The sequence below is a fragment of the Nyctibius grandis genome, chromosome Z (assembly GCF_013368605.1).
Source record: "Nyctibius grandis isolate bNycGra1 chromosome Z, bNycGra1.pri, whole genome shotgun sequence".
Taxonomy (NCBI): Eukaryota; Metazoa; Chordata; class Aves; order Nyctibiiformes; family Nyctibiidae; genus Nyctibius; species Nyctibius grandis.
Window position 1 is genome coordinate 50,578,020 of NC_090695.1, and position 20,650 is coordinate 50,598,669.

At 41.3% G+C, this 20,650-nt stretch overlaps 1 protein-coding gene across 2 annotated transcripts in view; it reads left to right on the forward strand.

The window, feature by feature from the left end:
- SNCAIP (synuclein alpha interacting protein) overlaps positions 1 to 19,617 on the forward strand; it is a 103,062-nt gene extending 83,445 nt beyond the window's left edge. Inside the window, exons 9-12 of one of the 2 annotated variants that reach the window (XM_068422878.1) lie at positions 9,090 to 9,182; positions 11,694 to 12,753; positions 14,525 to 14,595; positions 19,115 to 19,617. In XM_068422878.1, the coding sequence (XP_068278979.1) occupies positions 9,090 to 9,182; positions 11,694 to 12,753; positions 14,525 to 14,595; positions 19,115 to 19,199 (1,309 nt within the window). In that variant the 3' untranslated portion in view covers positions 19,200 to 19,617. The remainder of the gene's footprint in view (positions 1 to 9,089; positions 9,183 to 11,693; positions 12,754 to 14,524; positions 14,596 to 19,114) is intronic. The other variant, XM_068422876.1, reaches the window with a different exon arrangement.
- The last annotated feature ends 1,033 nt before the right edge of the window (positions 19,618 to 20,650 follow it).

The window sequence follows — 20,650 nt, forward strand, 5'->3', positions numbered from 1 at the left end:
TGATAACATTTTTAGTTTCAAACTGGCTGTCTTGAAAATAAGGGTAAAAATTATCTGCATTGTTAATTCACCTTTTTGGTATAATCAGGTATCTATTTTGTAATGATTTTACAGCAGACGGAGTGTGTAGTAGCAGGCCTCTGTCATTACAGAATACGTTCCTGCATTTGAAGTATGCTTATTTTTATGTTTATACCTCTAAGTTTTATATTACAGAAGCATTTTCTCTTTGTGATATCTTCACTCTTTTATATTTATACTCTCATAAATACAAACAGTGAACTAAGGATTATTATAATTTTCGCAGTTTTCATAATTTTAGAGTCTGACACCCTTCACTGGACATTTCAAAGTACTGGGTGTTTTGTAGTTGGTTCATTTGCTGACAAATACTAAAATATACAAATCAGCTGATATAAAGGAAAAAAACAGAACCTAGGGTATTTCCTGAGCAGCCTGCACTAGCACCTGACTCATCTCAATATATAATGAAATTTGTTTTCCCCATAACTCAGCAGAAAAAAACCCGCACACCAGGAAGTAGAAATGGCAACCACGGATTCTCCATGTTTCAGTTCTCTTCAGTGCTCACTCAGTACTTGATATGTTACCTCTCATATGGAAAAGGAGGACTTGTTGTATCAGTCAGCGGGCTGTTTATACCCATAGAAATAGTCTAGTTCTGACTTTTCTGACAGAAGCATTGACACTTTTCCAAGTCCCTCCACCATCATCTCACAGACTGAATGCATAGGTAGTCATTTAAATGATTCTTATCTGGCTCCTGATGGGTTCCTTTGCTTGTCTCAGCTGAAGTTAAATCTGCCTCCCTTCAGCAGCCTGTTTTTTCAGGCTTTAGATGTAGCTCCAGTAAGTGCAGCAGAAGCCTTATCTTCCTCTTCTACAAATTCATGTGTCTGTTGTGCAACCGTGTGGCAGTTTACTGAGGCAGTGAAATATTCTATTTTCTGCTTGAAAGAACAGCTTCTGCATGGCTATTTGGTCTGCAAGCCTTAGGCCATGAGTGGCTCTGACAAAAGCAATGGACCATGTTCAGGGGATGATGGAAAAAGACTCTTGCCCTGTTTTGCAGCCCCATCCTGCATAAAAATCCAAGGACGGTATGAAGTACCTGCCTGGGGCAGCTTCTAAAGGGGCCTTACCTCTAGCATAGCGGGATAATTCATTTGCTACAGCACCTCTGAAGATCCTGAAAGCATCAGGTGGCAGCAGGTGGATATCCAGTTTACAGTCTAACTCACTTCAAACTGCTGTTACATAGGAATAGCTCCAACTTGGGTATCTGAGCTGGCTTTCCTGTGTTTTCTCCACCTAGTTCTGCTGGCGTTAATGGACATTGTTCTAGAGAAAGAAGAGTTATGATTGTATCATGACGGATTACTTGAATGCTCAGTATCAACACAGAAAACCCTTATGTGCTTCCCAGCCTTTCCTCAGCTGCTGTAAACATGAGCTGATCATGCAGTCGTCTTTTTTTCTGGGTGCCTTATTAGCCAGTGATGAGCCTCTCTCTGATAACACTGTATGTCCCCAACCACAGGAAAACTGAAATGATTGATATTGTGCAAGAAGAACAGCAGCGCAGAAACTGTCTTAGTCCAGCACCTAGCAAGACCTATCTTCAAAGGTCCTAAAGCTCTTCCAGTCATCAACACAACACAGAGCAGTTCTAGAGAGAAGTTATGCCAATACATCACACTCTTTGGAGCCATTCCGGAAAAGAAGGCACGAAACAAAAACAATAATATCACATTTTGCCAGACTCTTCACGTCTTTCAGCTCTTTGATCCAAAGCAGCTCAGATGACAAATACAGAGGAGTATAGCAAAACCTTTAGACTTGGGTCTAAGTCTCCATTCAGGGAGAAAAGCCTTTATATTTGAAAGATGGAAATAAGTGGTAGCTACAAATGTTCCATCGAATCTTCACAAGAGGATTAACTGAGACTTTTCCCCAAGGGAGGGAAGGAACCAAGCAATTCTTTCCACAGGTAAAAAAGAAAGTGGCCCACAAAAACTGCAGTTACTGGCTTCAAAATAAAAGCTTTTGTTTGCATCTCTTGCTACTTGTAGACATTTGGTCAATCCAGTAGGACTTTCTGAACCAAACAAAATGCTTAAGACAGTCACAAAAGTTTCTCAGAGAGTCTATATAAAATATTGGCTTTCATTTTACTTCCTGAGGTCTCCATAAGTCTTTCAATCTTAGTTATTCCCTCACTGATTTCATCTGTCTAAATAAAACCTTAGTTGTCAGTGTAGAAAATTCCTACCTGCACAAATCCATGGTTTCTAGCACTGATGACATTAGCAGTAATGACTTGTGTTGTTTGGGCTCTCCTGGCCGGAAGAGACTGAGTCAGAACTAATGACATAAAATTAATGTTTCCCTAGACTTGTTTTACAACGCTGCTTGATGCCAGACTGTTCTACCTGCATTCCCAAAGGGCTGCACTGTCCTACATTTATGGACCTGGATAGGTAAAGCAATTAATGAATGAGACACTTGTTGAAAGGCTTCAAGCCAAAGTAGAAAGGCTTAGGAGCATTACGGAGGCTGAAATGGAGATAGACTGGTGGAGCCAGGCTCTGCCCTCCCTGCAACAAAAATGGGAGCACCTGCCAGATAGCTCCCAGGATCAAGGGGCCCCCGTACTCTGCCCCTCTCAGATGGAAAACAGAAACCTAAATGAAAGGAGGGAGTGGAGGCAAGTCTATGGCCGTGGCAAAAGGCGAGCGCCCTCCTTGCCCACCTCGCCTCCCCAGGTGCCTCTGAGAAATAGATATGGGGCCCTCGTGGAATACAGCCAGTCCAGTGCAGATGTGGTGGATAGGCAACCTATATCAGAGGTCTCACCACAGTCAGAAAAACCTGTCAGGCGTATAGCAACCTCTTCCACAAGGAAGAAGAGAAGAGTTCTAGTTGTTGGAGACTTGCTCCTAAAGAGAACTGAGGGCCCATATGCAGAGCTGACCTTCATCGCAGGGAGGTCTGCAGTCTACCTGGAGCCTGAATCAGGGATATCACAAGGAAACTCCCCAACCTGGTGCAGTCAACAGACTACTACCCCCTGCTGATCTTCCAGACAGGTGGGGAGGAAGCTGCATCCCGTAGTCTGAGGGGGATGAAGAAAGACTTCAAGGCCTTAGGACGGTTGGTGAAAGAGTCTGGGGTGCAAGTTGTCCGTCCATTTTCAGGTGATGACATGGGATGGAATTGTAGGATTCACTCCATAAATGCCTGGCTACGAGACTGGTGCTACAGGCAGGGCTTTGGATTCTTTGATAATGGCTGGTTTTATAAGACACCAGACCTGACAGTAATATGTGGGAAAGGTTTATGTCGTAGGGGCAAAAGGATTCTGGGACAGGAATTAACAGGGCTCATTCAGAGAGCTTTAAACTAGATTCGAAGGGGGATGGGGTTGTAGCTGGGCTTGCACCACTGGGGCAACGCTCTAGTATTGAGGTAGACCAGGAGGCCTCCCATCCCCCTAAGGTGAAATCGGTGTGCTCAGCTCGCTCCCTGAAATGCCTGTACACCAATGCACGCAGCATGGGGAATAAACAAGAGGAGTTAGAAATCCGTGTTTGGTCGGGGGGCTATGATCTAGTGGCAATTACAGAGACTTGGCGGGACGCCTCGCGTGACTGGAATGTGGTCATGGATGGCTATGTCCTGTTCAGGAAAGACAGGCCACTAAGGAGAGGTGGTGGAGTTGCTATTTACGTGAGTGAGCAGCTAGAATGTATTGAATTCTGTCCAGGGGCGGATCAGGAGCGAGTTGAGTTTGTTGGGTACGAATTAAGAGGCAGGCTGGCATGGGTGATACTGTTGTGGGTGTCTATTACAGGCCACCAGATCAGGATGAGGAGGTTGATGAGGCCTTCTACAGGCAACTGAGAGCAGTCTCACAATTACAGGCCCTGGTTGTCGTGGGGGACTTCAACTGCCCTGATATTTGCTGGGAGGCCTACTCAGCCAGCCATCCTCAGTCCAGGAGGTTCCTCCAGTGCATTGATGATAACTTTCTGATGCAAGTGGTGGATGAACCAACTAGGAGAGGAGCATTGCTGGATCTTATTCTCCCTAACAAGGAGGGTCTGGTTGAAGCGGTGAAGGTTGAGGGCAGCCTTGGTTGTAGTGACCATGAGATGATAGAGTTCAGGATCTCATGTGGCAGGAACAGAACATCTAGCAGAATTACAACCCTGGACTTCAGTAGGGCCAACTTTGGCCTTTTCAAGCAATTGCTAGCGGAAATCCCATGGGACAGGGTACTAGAAGGTAAGGGGGCCCAAGATAGTTGGTTAGCATTCAAGGACTGCTTCTTCCGAGCTCAAGATCAGAGCATCCCAACAGGTAGGAAGTCAAGAAAGGGTACCAGGAGACCTGCATGGTTAACCAGGGAACTGCTGGGCAAACTCAAGTGGAAGAAGGGAGTGTACAGATCATGGAAGGAGGGGCTGGCCACTTGGGAGGAATATAAGTCTGTTGTCAGAGGATGTAGGGAGGCAACTAGGAAAGCTAAGGCCTCCTTGGAATTAAACCTTGTAAGAGAGGTCAAGGACAACAGAAAGGGCTTCTTCAAATACATTGTAGGTAAAACCAACACTAGAGGCAACACAGACCCATTGATGAATGAGGTGGATACCCTGGAGACAGAGGATACAAAGAAGGCAGAGTTACTGAATGCTTTCTTTGCCTCAGTCTATACTGCTGGAGGCTGTCCTGAGGAGCCCCGGACCCCTGAGGCCCCAGAAGAAGTCAGGATAGAGGAGGAATTTATCTTGGTTGATGAGGGCTGGGTCAGGGACCAGTTAAGCAACCTGGACGTCCATAAATCCATGGGCCTTGATGGGATGCACCCGCGGGTGCTGAGGGAGCTGGCGGAAGTCATTGCTAGGCCACCCTCCATCATCTTTACTAAGTCGTGGGCAACGGGAGAGGTGCCTGAGGACTGGAGGAAAGCGAATGTCACTCCAGTCTTCAAAAAGGGCAAGAAGGAGGACCCGGGTAACTATAGACCGGTCAGCCTCACCTCCATCTCCGGAAAGGTAATGGAACAACTTGTCCTTGGTGCTGTCTCTAGACACATCAGGGATAGGGGGATCATTAGGGGCAGTCAACATGGCTTCACCAAGGGGAAGTCATGCTTAACCAACTTCATAGCCTTTTATGAGGACATAACCCGGTGGATAGATGATGGTAAAGCTGTGGATATGGTCTATCTCGATTTCAGTAAAGCGTTTGACACTGTCTCCCACAGCATCCTCGCTGCTAAACTGAGGAAGTGTGGTCTGGATGATCGGGTAGTGAGGTGGATTGTGAACTGGCTAAAGGAAAGAAGCCAGAGAGTGGTGGTCAATGGGACAGAGTCCATTTGGAGGTCTGTGTCTAGCAGAGTCCCTCAAGGGTCGGTACTGGGACCAGTACTATTCAATATATTCATTAATGACTTGGATGAGGGAATAGAGTGTACTGTCAGCAAGTTCGCTGATGACACAAAACTAGGAGGAGCGGCTGACGCACCAGAAGGCTGTGCTGCCATTCAGAGGGACCTAGACAGGCTGGAGAGTTGTGCGGGGAGAAATTTAATGAAATATAACAAGGGCAAGTGTAGAGTCCTGCACCTGGGCAAGAACAACCTCATGTACCAGTATAAGTTGTTGACAGATCTGTTGGAGAACAGCGTAGGGGAAAAGGACCCAGCGGTCCTAGTGGACAGCAGGATGACCATGAGCCAGCAGTGTGCTCTTGTGGCCTAGAAGGCCAATGGCATCCTGGGGTGTATTAGAAGGGGTGTGGTTAGTAGGTCAAGAGAGATTCTCCTCCCCCTCTACTCCGCCCTGGTGAGACCGCATCTGGAATATTGTGTCCAATTCTGGGCCCCTCAGTTCAAGAAGGACAGGGAACTGCTAGAGAGAGTCCAGCGCAGAGCCATGAAGATGATTAAGGGGGTGGAACATCTCCCTTATGAGGAGAGGCTGAGGGAGCTGGGTCTCTTTAGCTTAGAGAAGAGGAGACTGAGGGGTGACCTCATTAATGGTTATAAATATGTAAAGGGCAAGTGTCATGAGGATGAAGCCAGGCTCTTCTCAGTGACTTCCCTTGACAGGACAAGGGGCAATGGGTGCAAGCTGGAACACAGGAGGTTCCACATAAGTATGAGGAAAAACTTCTTTACGGTGAGGGTGACTGAACACTGGAACAGGCTGCCCAGAGAGGTTGTGGAGTCTCCTTCTCTGGAGACATTCAAAACCCTCCTGGATGCGTTCCTGTGTGACATGATCTAGGCAATCCTGCTCCGGCAAGGGGATTGGACGAGATGATCTTTTGAGGTCCCTTCCAATCCCTAACATTCTGTGATTCTGTGATCTTTTTGATACGCTATCAAGCCAAAATCTCTGGCAAGGCAATGATCAAAGCAAACCATGAGTCAAAAGGTGAAGATGAGAAAGTGATTGAATAACCTCTGTTGCCACCACTTTTTTTGACTTCTGAAAACAAAATACATGATTTTCCTGAAATTTCATAAGAAGAGCTGTAAAAATAGCTGAATAAAAAAAATATTATAGTGATGTATGGTAAGGTGTGTGCAAGTTGCTGGTTTGTTTGGTTTGGTTTTTGTGGTATAATTATATAGACGTATAGTAAGAATCCCACTATAAACTTTACAGTGTTCATCTCTTTTTTACTTAGTTAAGCTTTTTTATTTTCTGATTTGTAGAGTGGCCTTTTGTGTTTTAATTGGAACAAAACTGAGAAATAAGGCAACATACTATGAAAGATACTTCAGTAGAGCCCAGTGCCTCAGCCTGTTCCCTGTTCAGCTACTGAGCTTCCTGATTTCATTAGGAGGTAGCTGGGGTCCACAATTGCCTAAGCAGACATAGAAGGGTCCTTAAATATTACTTACTGGGAACATTGTCTAAGCTAAGACCCTCAGAATTTGGGAATTAAATATCCTAAAGTAGGTAGACCCTCTTACCCCTGAAGCTGCAGTGATCTTGTCTTCTAAATCAGTCTGGTTTTAATACTTAGCAATATTGTTATTCCAATAAGTTGTGATCCCTTGTTTTCAATGTTATCTGAGATATATATATGTGTATGTTATATAACTTTAGGGATAATGATGGCAAGATGTGTGGGTTTCTGTGAGCTATTTACTAACTAGTTAAACTGTGAAAATAGAGGAAACTTTAATTCTTTTAACACAATAAAATGTTTAAGTGGAATGAGAATATTAACTCAGCAGAAGAGGTGTCATAGATTTCCATTAAATAAAAGCATAAGAAGCTGTTAGCTATATTATTTAGATATTTAGAAATAGAAGTTGAAGGAAGCATGAAAGGCAAGTAAAACAGATAAATTGCATCGCAATCTAATCTCAAATGAAAATTTCCCTGGCTCTTAAAAGAGAGTGTCTGGGGAGTTGCAATATAAGCCAATGTTGACAGATGGTAGGAGTAATTTTAAAATAGTCTAAGGAAGTGTGTAGGCAAGAGGAAGGAAGATGGAAAAGTAAAGGAAGAAAGTATCTACATAAAGCATAGCTGTATTGTAAAATGTGATGGCAAGGCAGTATGTCAAGATCCCACCTTTATTTCTGTCTCACTTTTCAGATCCACTCTGTGTTAGAAGTAAAACGGTTGTTTTCTGCCAGCCCTACAAGTACAATCTCTAGTCTAAAAAGTCATCTGGATTCTTTCTGGCTTTGACATTGCCAGTTATAAAGACTGCGTTTGGAACTCAGCTTTCTGCTGATGGCATGCAAGCTAGGAAAGAGTCCAGCTCACTGGCGGAGAACTGTATTAGTTCTGCAGATCCAATAAGAAGAAAAGTACTAAAAACATATTACTTCTACAGCAACAGAAGCAGAGCCTGGGAGAAGCAGATAAAAAGTCATTTTCACATGGTCATTTGATCAGGACCAGGGAATAAAACCAAATGTACCAGCTGTATTCCAGATGAAAGATGGCATATGTACAGTAACAAGATTGAATGTTATCTGTGGTAGTCGGCAAGCTAAAGGGGTGTTTTGATGTTAGACTTGAAGGTCTAAATTGGATCGGAGCAGGGAAAGGGAGAAGAACTTTTTGTGGCAAATTGATCTATTCCTTCGTTTTCGTAGAACTACTTGAAGGTTTGCAGGTTACCTATCTTGTTCAACTGAGTCCTTTCTGTGGAAATAAGTATGTGGCAGGACAACAGGGATCGTGGTTACAGTTCTATGGTAAATGGAGTTTCTAGTATGGATGTGACTTTCATACTAGTAGCAATTTATATCTAATACTACAGTTTTTTAGACATTGGTCTCTAAAGTTATTTACAAAGCAGTGTAGATCACAACACCTCACTGAAAGTGATAGACTGCAGTAGGTACAGCACTACTGAGTATAAGGTGGATGCAGAGCACAGGCAGGACCTTTGGTACGGTTGGGCAGCAAGGAGATTTTTTTTTTCCTACTCCTCTGAATACACAGAGGTCGTACTTAGCTGCATCCTGCAGCTGAAGAAGGTTGGACCAGCCCTTCCCAAGGGGCAAAGGCTCCTCTCTGAGTTCATTTGCAGATAGGAAAGGAGAGAGCAGTTGTTTGAGCTATCATTTAGCAGAGTAAAAGCTATCCACCAAATGTAGGAATTGTCTTCTTAATCTGTCCCTTTCCTCTTCCTTTGCACAAACAAGTAAGAACCAAGTGGCCCTAAGTTTGCTCTGCCATATTTTTGTTTCTGGACTATTATTTTCTGTGAATCACTCAGTTCCAATGAACTGCTGCTTAAGAGCCCACGCTTGTCCGTATATGGAGTATAATAAATGATCTCTGACAAGTAAGCGTCTCTCAGTTGGTCTTGTACAATGATCACAAAATGTCCACAGGGATTCATAGACAAGTACCAACTCTCTGTTTATGCTACTATTTCTCTTTTTATTTACTGTATAAAGTATAGGTGAAGAGGACTTCTTTTTTGAATACAAAGTTGAACAGATACTATTAGTTATCCTGTAGCTTACTAATGCTGACAGTTTTACAGTTCAAGGTAAACAGTCTTACATTTCCTTGCAGGCAAACTGTGGAACGTGTGACATTACAGAACCAACTCCAGCAGCTTTTAGAAGCCCAGCGGTCAGAGGGCAAGTCACTGCCCACGTCCCCAAGGTAAGGTGACTGGAGTCATGCTGCAGCCTGGATTTGCAGTTTCATGGTATGTCAGTTACCAGGAGAAGCTGTGACCTGTCTAAATAGTTGATGTGTTCTGTAAAGTAAATGTGTTTTTTTACCCTGTGGTCTTGAAGCTGAGCTTCTAGCATTTGACAGTGTGTAATGCTGTGTAAATATTGGAAATTTTGTGTATGAAATGAATAGTCCCTGTTTCCCCACAGAATGAAAATGAGATTTACAGTGGAATAGATTGTATTTTGTAGTAGATGAATAGCAGAGGATCCTAGAAACCCCTAGGAAAGTTGTAAAGTTTGACCTTGTGGTGGTCCACCATACATTACTGCCACCAATAATCCATAAAGCCAGTTAGGAACAAAACCTGCTTTCAGATTAGTAAGACTCCTAACGCTCATTAAATCTTTTGCCTGCAGTTACTTGTACAAAAAGTCAAAACTCCAGAAATTTTATGTATTGTTTACATATGCCATGAGAAGTCCCAGAAATATACACAAACTGAGTAGCACTAAAGAGGAGGAAAGTAAAGGCAGGGGATTGGATCTGGAGTCTGCTAACATATCTCTCTGACTTCTGCCGTAGACTTCCAGTGTGATGCATGAAAGTCAAGCATGCACACGACTTCTCTCTGATAGCAATCTGAAGAAGACTTTGAAAGGAATTAAGTACTCACATGCAAGTAGGACTCAGTTTATCATTACCTTCTAATTCAGTTTCCTCTCTGGAAGACATATACAGCACTTCTTGTTTTCGAGTTGTTAAGTAGCTACATATATGTTAAAATATAATGCCACGTAAAAGCTTCTGCAGGCATTGATGGTCAAAGCTTTGGGTCATCAAGTATGAACTCATAGGATCAGTGACTGCTTTTTTTCCATTCTCACAGAATCTTTAGTGCTTTTCTGGACAAGTGCTCCGTGTCCCTGAATGTCATGTGTCAGTGTTTCAGACAAGTGCAAATAGTTACGAAAGTAGATAACAAAGGCATTGGGATTGGAGATACGTTTGTGTAAAGGAACTTCAGCTAGGAAAGGGCTGTAGACTCCAAACTCCTGCTGAAGTAGAAAACCACACTGGAAAGAGTTGTTTTGTCCTTTTTTTTTAGAATCATGGTCTTTGGCTTCCCTGTCTACCAGCCTAACAGGGACAATGGGACCAAATGCTGTGTTCCAGCTCATTTGGTTTCTGTGATTTTTGCTGACTAGTCTTTCCAAGTGGTCTCTCATCTGAGTACTGGTGAGCACCAGGACTGTTTTACTTTCAGTATCAGATAAGATCAGGTGAGAGAAGATCTCTCGTCAGTCATTGTTCCTGTAAAAGCGCAGGTTTCAACATCTTTTTAGTTAAGTGACCAAGTCTGAAAATGATACTCTTATTTAAAATTTTATTTCATAGTTGGCTACTGCATTTCCTTCCAGCTAGAACTCACATGTGGATATTATCAACATCCAAGGAGCCAGCAGCAGATCTAAGAGAACCTGTCCTTTTTACTAGGAATGTCTATTGTAGATACATGCATATTCTTCAGTGTCTGTTTCGGTTTACCACAGGAGAAAAAGTGCAAAATGAATTGAAGATGAGGTGGCTAGCATAGGCATGTGAATTTTGTACACTGTGAGAACTGTGGACTCATCAGAGTAGAAGCTGCTTGTAAAAAACTAAATGAAATTTATGAATTCACTGCCTCATACTTACCTTAATTCTGTCACCTTACCCTTGCCTAGAGGAAAAGTGGTTTAAAATAAGAATGTGGAGTATTATGAGCTCTGGCATATGACACAGGGAAAGAAATGGTCTCTATAATTTACATTCTTTGAAAATCAGACTTACTTGAGATTTCTGTTTCCGCGCTATATAACATTTGGAGTTCTAAATTTAATTTATTATTCTAATAGTATTGAAATAAATTCATGTCACCTTTCTCATGCTTTTCAGTATTTCATGTCTGAAAAGGTTTTGAGTGCAAATGGCCCTGACTTTTTACGAGGTCTTATATGGCTACTATTAATACCAGATGAAGTTTAGATTTATGAAACCATTGCTATGCAGAGAGCTGGTACTTTAGCAGTATTTAGAATAAGCTACTTTTGTATTATGATGTGATTCGGCTAATACGCATTTGGCCTTGTGGGTTTTTTTCACCTTTTAAGACATGTCAACTCCCACAAATAGGAAACAGTAGGTTCTCTAAAGTCTTCCTCAGAAAGTCAGCTTTGGCATTGAAATAACCATTCTAAGTTTTGATTTTAATGAGTTTTCTTTGTACGAGGAAGTGAAGAGACTCAAATCCTAATTAGGAGTGGAAGCAGGGTTACATCCTTCTCTGTGTAACCTTCACTGTGGCATCATAGTAATGAATTCCATGTGAGTAGCGATGAAGCGGATAAGTAACAATAAGCTGAGATGATAGACTTGTACATTGGAAATGGCAGTTTCACATTTTATATGTGCATTAATTTGGCTGTGGTATTTCCTCCTCTTTTTTTCTTTAAGTTCACCATCATCTCCTGCTTCTGGGAAACCCCAGTGGAAACCATCTGAAGCAGATGAATTGTCTCCACCAAAGAGTAAATTGAACACCCAAGATGGGATTCAGATTCTTGGCAGCTTGGGAACTTCTAGTCGTACAAGAGCCAAGATAAAAGATGAGGACTCAGATAAAATCTTGCGCCAGTTGTTGGGGAAGGAAATCTCTGAAAATGTCTGTATGCAGGAAAAGCTGACTTTGGAGTTTCAGGATGCTCATACATCCTCCAAGAACGTGAAGAAGATTTTGCCAGAGAAAAGAGAGCTAAAGTTAGCCAGACTGAGGCAACTGATGCAGAGGTCACTCAGCGAGTCTGACACAGACTCAGCTAGTTGTGAGGACCACAACACCCCTGTGAAAAGAACTGACAAACCAAGGCCACAGCCCATAGTGGAGAGTGTTGACAGCACAGAGAGTTTGAACCTGATGATTAAGAAACACACTTCTGCAGCAGGGCGCCGCTTCCCTTTTGGTATCAGGGTCTCTAAGTCTGTGGATGGCCACAGTCCTTCCCCTACTTCAGAGAGCAGCGATCCAGATAATGAAGCTCCTTATCAGTCTGGTACTGTACCTCAGAGCCAATTTTGTGGTGACAACTCTCTGTCCAGCACGGACAGTGCCACTGCTCTAAAAGTTGCCACCAGCCCTAAGAGTGCTCTCAAGTCTCCATCTTCAAAGCGCAGAACCTCCCAAAATTTGAAACTCCGAGTAACTTTCGAGGAGCCTGTGGTGCAGGTGGAGCTAGCAGAGTCAGAACTAAATGAGGAAAAGGATAAAGACCGGGGCAAAGGACTTGTGCGGGCACCACCTGGCTCTGGGGAGCCAGCGGGGGACCAGATGAAAAGGCCTTTTGGAACCTTTCGGTCCATAATGGAGACGCTGAGTGGCAACCAAAATAACAACAACAACTGTCAAACAGCAAACCTGATCAAAACCTCATCAACGCTGCCTTTTACCTCATTAGGAAGGAAGACAGCAGACAGCAAGGGAAATCCAGCAGCTCTCACGAAAGGAAGAAACAAGCCAGTGAGTTCATTGAAAGGAGGAAGGGCCTTTTTTCTCTCTTGTCTCTTTAAGTAATGAATAAGTTTGACAGCTTCTTCTTCCTGCCTTTCTATAGCAAAAAGATGCACACAAATTCTTTACTGTATTTGACCTTTCGAAAGCCCATCCACTGTTTTAATTTTGGAAGTTTTTTCCAAGGAGTGACAGATATTGCTTGTGTACAGAGTCTGTACTCTTAGTGTACACGGTTCACATGTTCTGTGTTGAAAGCTTTCCACAGAGATGTGATTTACCTGGAAATGATGTTTGATGTTGCTCTGAGTGACAAGTCATACAACGAGAGTGTCACTCTTGAATCCATGGGATTTTGCGGGAGTAAATAGCTGAAGGACTAGCCCTGTCCTGTCCTATAGCCAAGACTGATGCGACCAACAGGATAAAAATAAGTAGTAGAATATAAAGAGGAAAAATAGCAGAAACAGTCCTTCTTGCTTCTACAGGAGCTACAGCCATCCCCTAGGTGTTGAAGCTGTCAGTACCCAGCCTTCTTTGCCCACCCTTTTCTGACAGCACGCAGTCTTCTTGTGACAGAGCATATGGTTGGTCTGTAGCAAAATGTACTGGATCCAGATCATCCCTGCTCTGCAGTCAACAGAGTGCCCTTTCTGGGATGCCAACAGTAAGAGGGTTGTCTCCCATTAGGAGGCTGTCTCTCTTGTTCAAAAGAAAGGAGAAATACTTTGAACAAATGTGTCTTCCAAGAGATAGGAAAAGGTATTGTATGAAAGAGACAGAGGTAGGAAATACTGTGAGCACAGTATGTTTGTGGAGTGGAGAGAAGTGCGAGCATCTGGAGATACAATAAAGAGTTGAGTGAGAGGGAATGGTAGATGATTTAATCCTCTGTGAAAGACAAGGTGGGAGGGAAGGGGTAGATGGAAAGACATGAGGCAAAAGAATAATTTCAAGATGAAAAAAGAACATAAAGCAGGCCAAGAGGAGGAGGAGAAATAGTGAATTATATACTGTAAAAAGTATGACAAGGTAATGGGAGAAAAACACAGGAAAACCTTAGGCATAGAGGAGGCAAAATGAATATGGAAAAGAAACAGGGGAAAGAGAACTGGGAAACAGTGAGCAGTCCATATTAGTGGGTACTGCTAGAACAGTAGTGCTATAGCAGAATGTGAAATGAAATGAAAAATTCAAAGGAGACCTAATAGGCTGAACTGAAGCGGGACTGCATTTATTAAAGTTTACTCAGAATCACAGTATGAACTGCTGATTTGAGTGTTTAAAGACATGCACCATCTAGTCAATCAGCTGATTTAACTTAGAAGTATTTTCATAACACAATGGCAATTTTTTTCAAAAGAGTGATTCAGATTTTATAGTGACAGAGGAAAAGACAGTCTGTCTTCAAAGGTGTTCTGATAGATGGCAAATTCATTAGCACTCTTCATAGTTCCATAAGAAATCTGAAGAGTTAGATGAGGCAATTCTAACAGTAGTGACACTTGCACTGTAACACACTTGTCCGTGAAAAGACCATGTTTGCAGGTCATCATTCCCAACATCAAAACTGTGGAAACAATACATTTTTGTACCAACTGAAAGGACCACAGCACCCATCTCAAAGAGGTAACAGATTCCGCATCATTTACTAACTCAAAAAGGAATCCATTAAAGTGTTATTGTGGCTATTTGACTGCATGTTTTGCTAGACTTCCACGTTATGCATGTAGTAAGCTCAGTGCATGTTTTTAACTGATACGATGTTGTACTTCCTTAGGGTCCTTACTTCAGCTACACCAGTCTTTCCTCTAGCACACTGGATGAAGAACTTCTATGTAACTATGCTTGGTATGTGCTTATGCATGGTGATGTATAGCATCTCTGTTGCTTTGTTTTCTCAAATTGCATGTGTTTGCTAACATTATTCATAGCTGAAATACTGGAACTGATTGATGCACAAGAGGGAATTAGAGGAACAGATGAACATCTAAATTCCTAGAAAAGCAGAAATTTATGATGGATTTCTGCTGATGTCACCATTGAACTGGCTACAGGATTTCAGTTCCAAGCCAGTATAGAAAGTATTCATACTCGTAAATCCACCAGGGAGTATAGCGCACTTTGGCTGAGTATTCAGCCTCTGTTGAATGAAAGTCAAGTACCAGATGAGAATGGAAATTAAATTTCCTCTCTTGAGGAGAGCAAAAACACCACAGTTCATCTCTAAATGGAGAGTACAGAGAACATGAGGCAGAATGCTGTAGTTTAAGTCCAGTGCTCTCCTATTTTCACACGGTTTTTATTACTATCCCTCAGACTTTCAAGTTAAATCTGCTTTTTACAAGTCTGATAGCTTTGACTATGTTCAAACTGCTTAATTTAGAAGTGTTCCATCAGGACTATTCAGGCAGAGACCAGTCCCTCAAGGTCCATAAAGACAAGTTGGAAAAAACATTTGACAAAATATGTGTTTATTTTATAAGCAAATGCTTTGTAAACATTACCTGTCATTTTTATTCAACTCAACACACACAAATTCTTGCGATGATAATTTTTTTCTGTTAAACTGAGATGTAAATCCTTTCGTTAGGCTTGGAAATGATTGCTATTCATACCAACATTATACATTTGAAGGTACTTCTGGCAAAATTATAAATTAGTCACTCTGCAGTTCAGGAGCCTAAATTACTTTCAAGTTACTCTTTTCTAAATGTCTAATAATTTTTTTTTGTTAGCTTGTTTTCTAATGCCAGGACCTTCCCATACTTAAAAACTCAATTTCCATAATGGAAATGGGAGTCTTGTTCTGAAGTCACTGGCACAGTGTATGTGAAACCAGAAACAGAACTGTAAGGCTTCCAAGAGGTTTCATTCTCTCCTGAAAACAAAGAAGGAAATTCCAGTGCAGAAAACTGCCTGCACAGCAGCAGTTTGAGGGAGCATCAGTGGGCAGCTTCCAGTCAAAACACCCAGCTGCCTGTCCAGACCATGGAGTAATACAAAACCATTAATCTCATCCTTATGTCAGAGCCATCTCCCGGATGTAGCCAGTTGTTGTAATTCGGTATTGCCTCGTGTAAATGCTGCAGTCGCCTGCTGGGAGGGTGAAGGTTGGGCCTGAACTTCTGGCCATCCCTGCAGGAACTGCTGATTCAGGCACCATGTCCTGTGGCGGCAGGGCATGTGAAAAACAGAAAGTAGGAAACAAGCAGAGTGCATGAGGGGCACAGCTTGAGGAGGCTGTTATTGTACCCTCAGATTAGGACAGAAATGGGCAAATTGTGTGCCAGTCTCTGGCATGAGATTTCAAAAAATCACACAAGAATGGAAGATGCATTGTGCTTTTCAGAAATCAGAACGCAGACCTGAAGGCTGTCAGAGCTTCTAAGCCAGCTTTTGTGATGCCTTTTAGCATGTGTTGTGATTTTTAAATGGCAAAATGGGTGCCTGTCGCTAGTCCAATGCATGCCGCCCTGTAGCCTGTGAGATTTAATAACAGAAGTACATCACCATCATGTGCCCTACAAGCCCCTGGACACTGAATTTTCCCTGAAAGGTCTGGTAGACTGTGTAATTACCATTTCAGAGCTATTTTGAAGAAGAACCTTTCTGGAAAATAGTGCAGTCTTTGGTGTTTTAAACTTTTGTAGATGGTTATATTGGGCAGTTGTATTTCTGGACACAGTCCAAACCCATTTTAACTCTAGACCCTCATATAGGGGATTTTATTAGCATCTTCTGAAATCTGAAGTTATTATACAAAATCTACCTTCAATCAGATGACATTCTTGTCCACTAGTTTCCAGCTGCTTTTTCTTCAGCCTCTATTTATTTCATTTGTTTTATTTTTTCATTCAAAATACCCAAGTACGTCAAGGCTTTGTAGTTTACTTTTTCAAATTGCTCACACCTTAATGGTAGAGGATTGTATTAAATTTTCTAATGATGTCCCTTTAAAATTTGATACACCCTATTTTTTAAGGCCCTAGTGTAAATTTCGGATGTGCAGGATGTGTTGGGATATTTTTTCCCCTTTTGGAAGGATTAGCTAGTTTCTTGAGTATTACAACTCCAGGCAAATGCTTGTAGTTTTTTCCATCTTATATGTATGCCAATGAACAGTTCTTTCCCACACTTCAAGTCATCTGAGATCTGCAGTACATTAAAGTAAGCACTAACTCACCATATCAATATGAAGCCCTGTATTAGCTGCAGCTATCAACAGCAAAAATTGTTTCATATATCAGGGGCAATCAGCAGAATCTACCAACAGGTTTCTGTCAGATAGTAAACTGGGCATGCTTCTAAAATAGTACGTGGATCTAAGCTAACAGATAACCCACTGCCAGACCTAGTGCTGGATAAATTACGACTTCAAATATATAGTGTAGAAAAAGGATGCTTATCTGTATGTCTAATAATATAGTTATGATTCAAACTAATACAGTATAGAATCAATATGAAAGTAATTTAGGCATTGTCCCAGACAATTTACTGTTGTTCTGTGGTGAATTGTTATGATGTTATACATCAGTGCCTGTTGCATAAGGGGTTGTTGAGTACTTCTGTGGTGAAACAGGCACCAGAAGATACTAGAAATTTGGCTAGTAATTAGTAATACTGGTAATATGTTTCCTTGAGGTCAGCAGGCACAGTTGTAAAAGGCATGTCTGTTCAGCGTTGTCACCTACAGACATCTGCATTAGCTAAAAATGATCCTGTTTGAGGTCACAGTGCAACTGTAGAGCTGCAAAATGGGGCCTTTGAAGTGCCTGGTGAGCCTCTACATGGGGGACTGACCCACAGGGTCTTTCAGCACTGCAAGTCTAAACTAATGCAGTAGTTAATTGATGCAAATTATCTTCGCCTTAGAAAGCATCCTTTAATAAAGCTCCATGGTTACTGCTAAACATACTGTTGATAACAGCAATGCATGTTAAGTACCAAAAAGTAGTTATGGCGAAACATTAAGTGCTCCTTTTCTACCTCCTCAAACTCAGTCCTACAAATTCTGCCTCCCCAAGCTCAATTCTATGTGTTTTGCTCTTGCTTTGGGTATGTGGCAACAGTAATTTAGATTAATGAAGGGGATTTTAAAATAAAATGATCCCTCATGCCCTCTTATTAGGATCCATAACTGTGGTCCCTGAGAAGGTCAGCTTCTGTTAAATCCTGAAGTAACCACAAGTTTATCTAAACATTTTAAGTATCAGTCTCTTGGCGATATTTCGTTCTTTGTGGTAATTGCAGACTAGAATAAAACTATTCTGGTTTACAAAAATCAGGCTCACAAATATGTGAGTTTAAAGCAAACTTCTTGTACACATACTCTTGCCCTTTGCTGTGGGTTTTTAACCTCCCGCTAGTATCTGTCCTTTGCAGCAACTAACCAGCTAGTCATGATTGTGTTGTTGGAGTTTTACTGTTCAGCAGTAATAACTAAAAATGAGCCTTTTAACCTGTTTGGCAGTTGCTGTGGGCTGGATGCTTAATCAAAAATCCTTCAGCTAGAAGCTTAATTGAAAAGAAGGGGAACACGCTGGGGATTCAGAACAGAGCCATATGAAAGGAACTAAAGAAACTGGGTGTTACAAATATTTGGTGTTTAATTTTTCTACTTTAATTGAGAAGCTATCATTTGAGTCTTATAGACAATAGATAGATTTTTTATTTTTATTAAATTTAAGTTTACCTAGTGTGGAAATGAAGCCACACCGTACAGAAATTATCCTTATCTGTGTATCTAATAAAATCATAATGATTTGAATTGAGGTTTTACCTAAATTACAATCTTAAAAGAGATATAGGCCCCATGTCAGGAAGAGAATTACTGCTTACCATTTTTCCTATGGCCTTTGCCACCGTCTTCTACTTAAGCGAACACATAAAGTAAGTCCAATGAATCACTTCTGAAAGTGTCTGTTTCTCTCTGATTATTATTAATGGGGACTAGATGATTCCCTTACAGGTAGAGTCAGAAACAAACAGGATATGTCTAATGTTCATTGTTGTAGATCTTTTCATCACTATGGTACTTTTCCCTAAAGGATGAGGGATTTTTGGACATTCTGTCCATTGTTACCAGAACATTATGACAGTGTACTAATTAATGCCGTGACTTAAAAAGCTCCTGCTTGTCCCATTGGTTTCCAGTTTTGATTCCAGAATAGGAGGTACAAGAAAGTCCATAAGAATCTACAGGATTAAAAAGTATTTAATGTAGTACATGTCTAGAGAAATAAGCCCAGAGAGAAAGATTAGTTCAGAGTTCAGTTCTTGCAAACTGAATAAAACAAGGCAAATAAACACAAAGCAAATCCCTCCTTATTGTTAGTGTTATCATGAGTAATCTTTTTTTTCTCTCCAGGCATGATGACATCAATAGGAAAAGCCAGAAATCCGACAGTCGAAAGAGTGCTGAAGAGCCAGAGCTGCAGGAATTCTTCCTCTAAACCACATCTCATGATGACTCACTTTATTTGAAATACCTGAAATATATCCTTTTGAAACACTAATATGACCACCAGCAAAACAGCAGATGGTAGGATGCCTTAATTTGTAGCAGTTAGACCATATACAAAACTTTTTTATGATATATGTGTGTATGTAATTTGTTTGTAAGCTGTGCTGTGGAAAGACATGGGTGAACAAAAGTAACAATTTGAAAAATGTTGTGACACAGGCAACCTCCAAAATGTTTGTTGGGCCACAGAACACATTTTGTATTTTGTGTCTTGCATGGATATATTGTCCTATATCTTTATTTCCCTTTGTCAATGGCATATGCTGTCAAAGTTTCATCCAGGACTCTGCCTGCTCAGCTTCTCAGTGAGACCAAGGCAAAAGCTTTGATTTTTTGGGGGATTTTTTGTCTGTTGTTATTTCTATTTTTTGTAAAAAGGAAATAAAGACAGTGTTAATAGGACACACTGAGTGCAGATACTTCTCATACTTCACTGTTTCATCTTTTGAGCTTTAAGCGTTTTATTGGTCTTTTTGGTGTTCATTTGATAATGAGACAATGTCCGGTATCAGGATTTCAGTTCAGTCAATCAGTTGAGTCAGGAATTGCTTTAATGTTTAGTGGTCCCTTTTCAGCTTTAAAATGTGTAGAAATAAAAAGAAAACATAAGTGCAATTTTAAATTACCATTTATTGTTACTTGCCAGACACTAGCAATGTCTGTTCAAATTACTGAGTGATCTGCTAAGACCTAGTCCATATTCTTTCAAAGCTGTCATGATCCTTTTATTGAATGCTCTTCGAACCTTTCAGACAAAATGCAGTCTCTTACCGAATTCTCTTTGTTTCTGGTAAACTACGAGTACATTCTGCAAGTGTACAGCACAACATCCAAATGCAGACTACTAGGCAATCTTTACTTGACACATTTATTTATATCAAATATGTATGTATGTATTTGCTTGATTTTGATTATGTTGACCTATTTCCATTTGAAGACTGCTATGGTTTGATGAGAAAGATCCAAATACATAAGGACTTATTTTACTGACTGTTCTAGTAGAACATAGGGAAGTCATAGGAAATTTGCCAAAGAAGTTTTTTGTCACTATCATAGAATCATACAGTGGTTTGGGTTGGAAGGGACCTGTCTAGTTCTAGTTCTAGAAAGTTCTGTCTTGTTCCAACCTCCCTGCAGTGGGCAGGGACATTAAAAAATTATGAGATTATGCAAATAGAATTCCTGCAATTGCAGAACTAGTAGGTAAATAATGTGGACACTCAAAAGAAGTTTAAGTACAGTGGAGTTACATTCTGTGCAGTTTTTCTTGCCTGTTTTTTGCTGTGTCCATCTTGACCATTGGGCTTCCTTTCTGGTCAGCGAGAAGAGAGAGGGACTTTCTGAATGTGATTCATCCTACGTATTATAGATATCTCATTT